This window comes from Physeter macrocephalus, unplaced genomic scaffold (assembly GCF_002837175.3).
Source record: "Physeter macrocephalus isolate SW-GA unplaced genomic scaffold, ASM283717v5 random_11535, whole genome shotgun sequence".
Taxonomy (NCBI): domain Eukaryota; kingdom Metazoa; phylum Chordata; class Mammalia; order Artiodactyla; family Physeteridae; genus Physeter; species Physeter macrocephalus.
The window spans coordinates 1-1,114 of NW_021156820.1; the positions used below are offsets into that span (position 1 = coordinate 1).

At 58.6% G+C, this 1,114-nt stretch overlaps 1 protein-coding gene across 1 annotated transcript; it reads right to left on the reverse strand.

Annotated features, from left to right (window-relative positions):
* Nucleotides 1–204: 204 nt before the first annotated feature.
* Nucleotides 205–866, reverse strand: LOC112063315 (myristoylated alanine-rich C-kinase substrate-like; the record flags this gene model as incomplete). Its single annotated transcript, XM_024118189.1, has 1 exon — nt 205–866. A coding segment is annotated over exon 1 (662 nt), but the record flags the coding sequence as incomplete, so codon positions are not given.
* Between the last annotated feature and the right edge of the window lie 248 nt (nt 867–1,114).

The window sequence follows — 1,114 nt, forward strand, 5'->3', positions numbered from 1 at the left end:
CGGCTTAGCATTCTCGTGTAGTGGCGGAGATGTGCACATGTTTTTTCAGGGCGAAACAGATACGTTTGTGTGTGTAGAGCACAGGGAAGGAAGAGTGCAGGAAGAAGCGTCGGCACCTCCGCAGTGCGTGAGAGTTTCAGCAGCAGCAGCAGCATGTCCTATAGAGGAGGGGTTAGTTCAGAGTGCGGAGGAGATCTCCCCAACCTGGGATTTCCATCTCCCTCGGCGGTCGTCTCTGCTTTCTCCCGTGGTGGCTTGCTCTTGCACGCCTGCTGTTGCTTCTGCTTCAGCCTCTTCTCCTGTCCGTGGCCCTGCGGAGAATGGACCGTCTCTTGTTCTGCGCCGCGCTCCTGCGGCGGCTCCTGCTGCTGCTTCTGCTGTTTCCTGGCTTTTCCTGGAGTCAGGCGCGCTGCTCTCGTGGGAGACGAGACGTCCACATCGATGGCTGAAGCCGCGTCACCAGCGGACGTGAACAACGCATCTGTCTGCTGCCCGCCGCTAAAGCCATCCGCTGCTGCTGCTGCACCTTTGCGCTTCTTGGGGAAGGCTGCGGCTTTTTTGCTGCGGCTACCGCTGCTGCTGCTGCTCGCCTTTGTGCTGTCCGCTGCTTCCTCGCGCGCAGCACCTGCAGCCTTCTGCTTATCAGCACCAGCACTTTCACGTGATGCTGCCGGAAGAGCAGCAGCAGGTGTCAATGCAGCACCGAGTGGTGCTTTCTTTGCTCCTGCTGCTGCTGTTTGTGTGGAGGTGCCGCCTGCTGCTGCTGCGGTGGTCCGTGCTGCTGGTACCTGAGAGGCGCCATCTGCCGACCGCGGTAGGAAGAATCGGCGGATATCGCCGATGCGTGGTGTTCGCCCGTGTTCCATTGAGCAACACACTTCAGCACGAGCACCCAGCAGCAGTGAGAGCAGCAGCAGATTCACAGGACGCTAATACTTCCAGCAGTGGCCGCAGTACCACGAGAAGTAGCAGTCATGTGCATATCCAAGCAGCAACGGTACGTGCAGCAGTCGCACAACAAAGAGGGAAGACGAAGCAGCAACAGTGTGGATCACACGTGCAGCAAAATACCAGCAGCAGCTCCAAGGGTAGCAGCAGCACCAACATACTAATG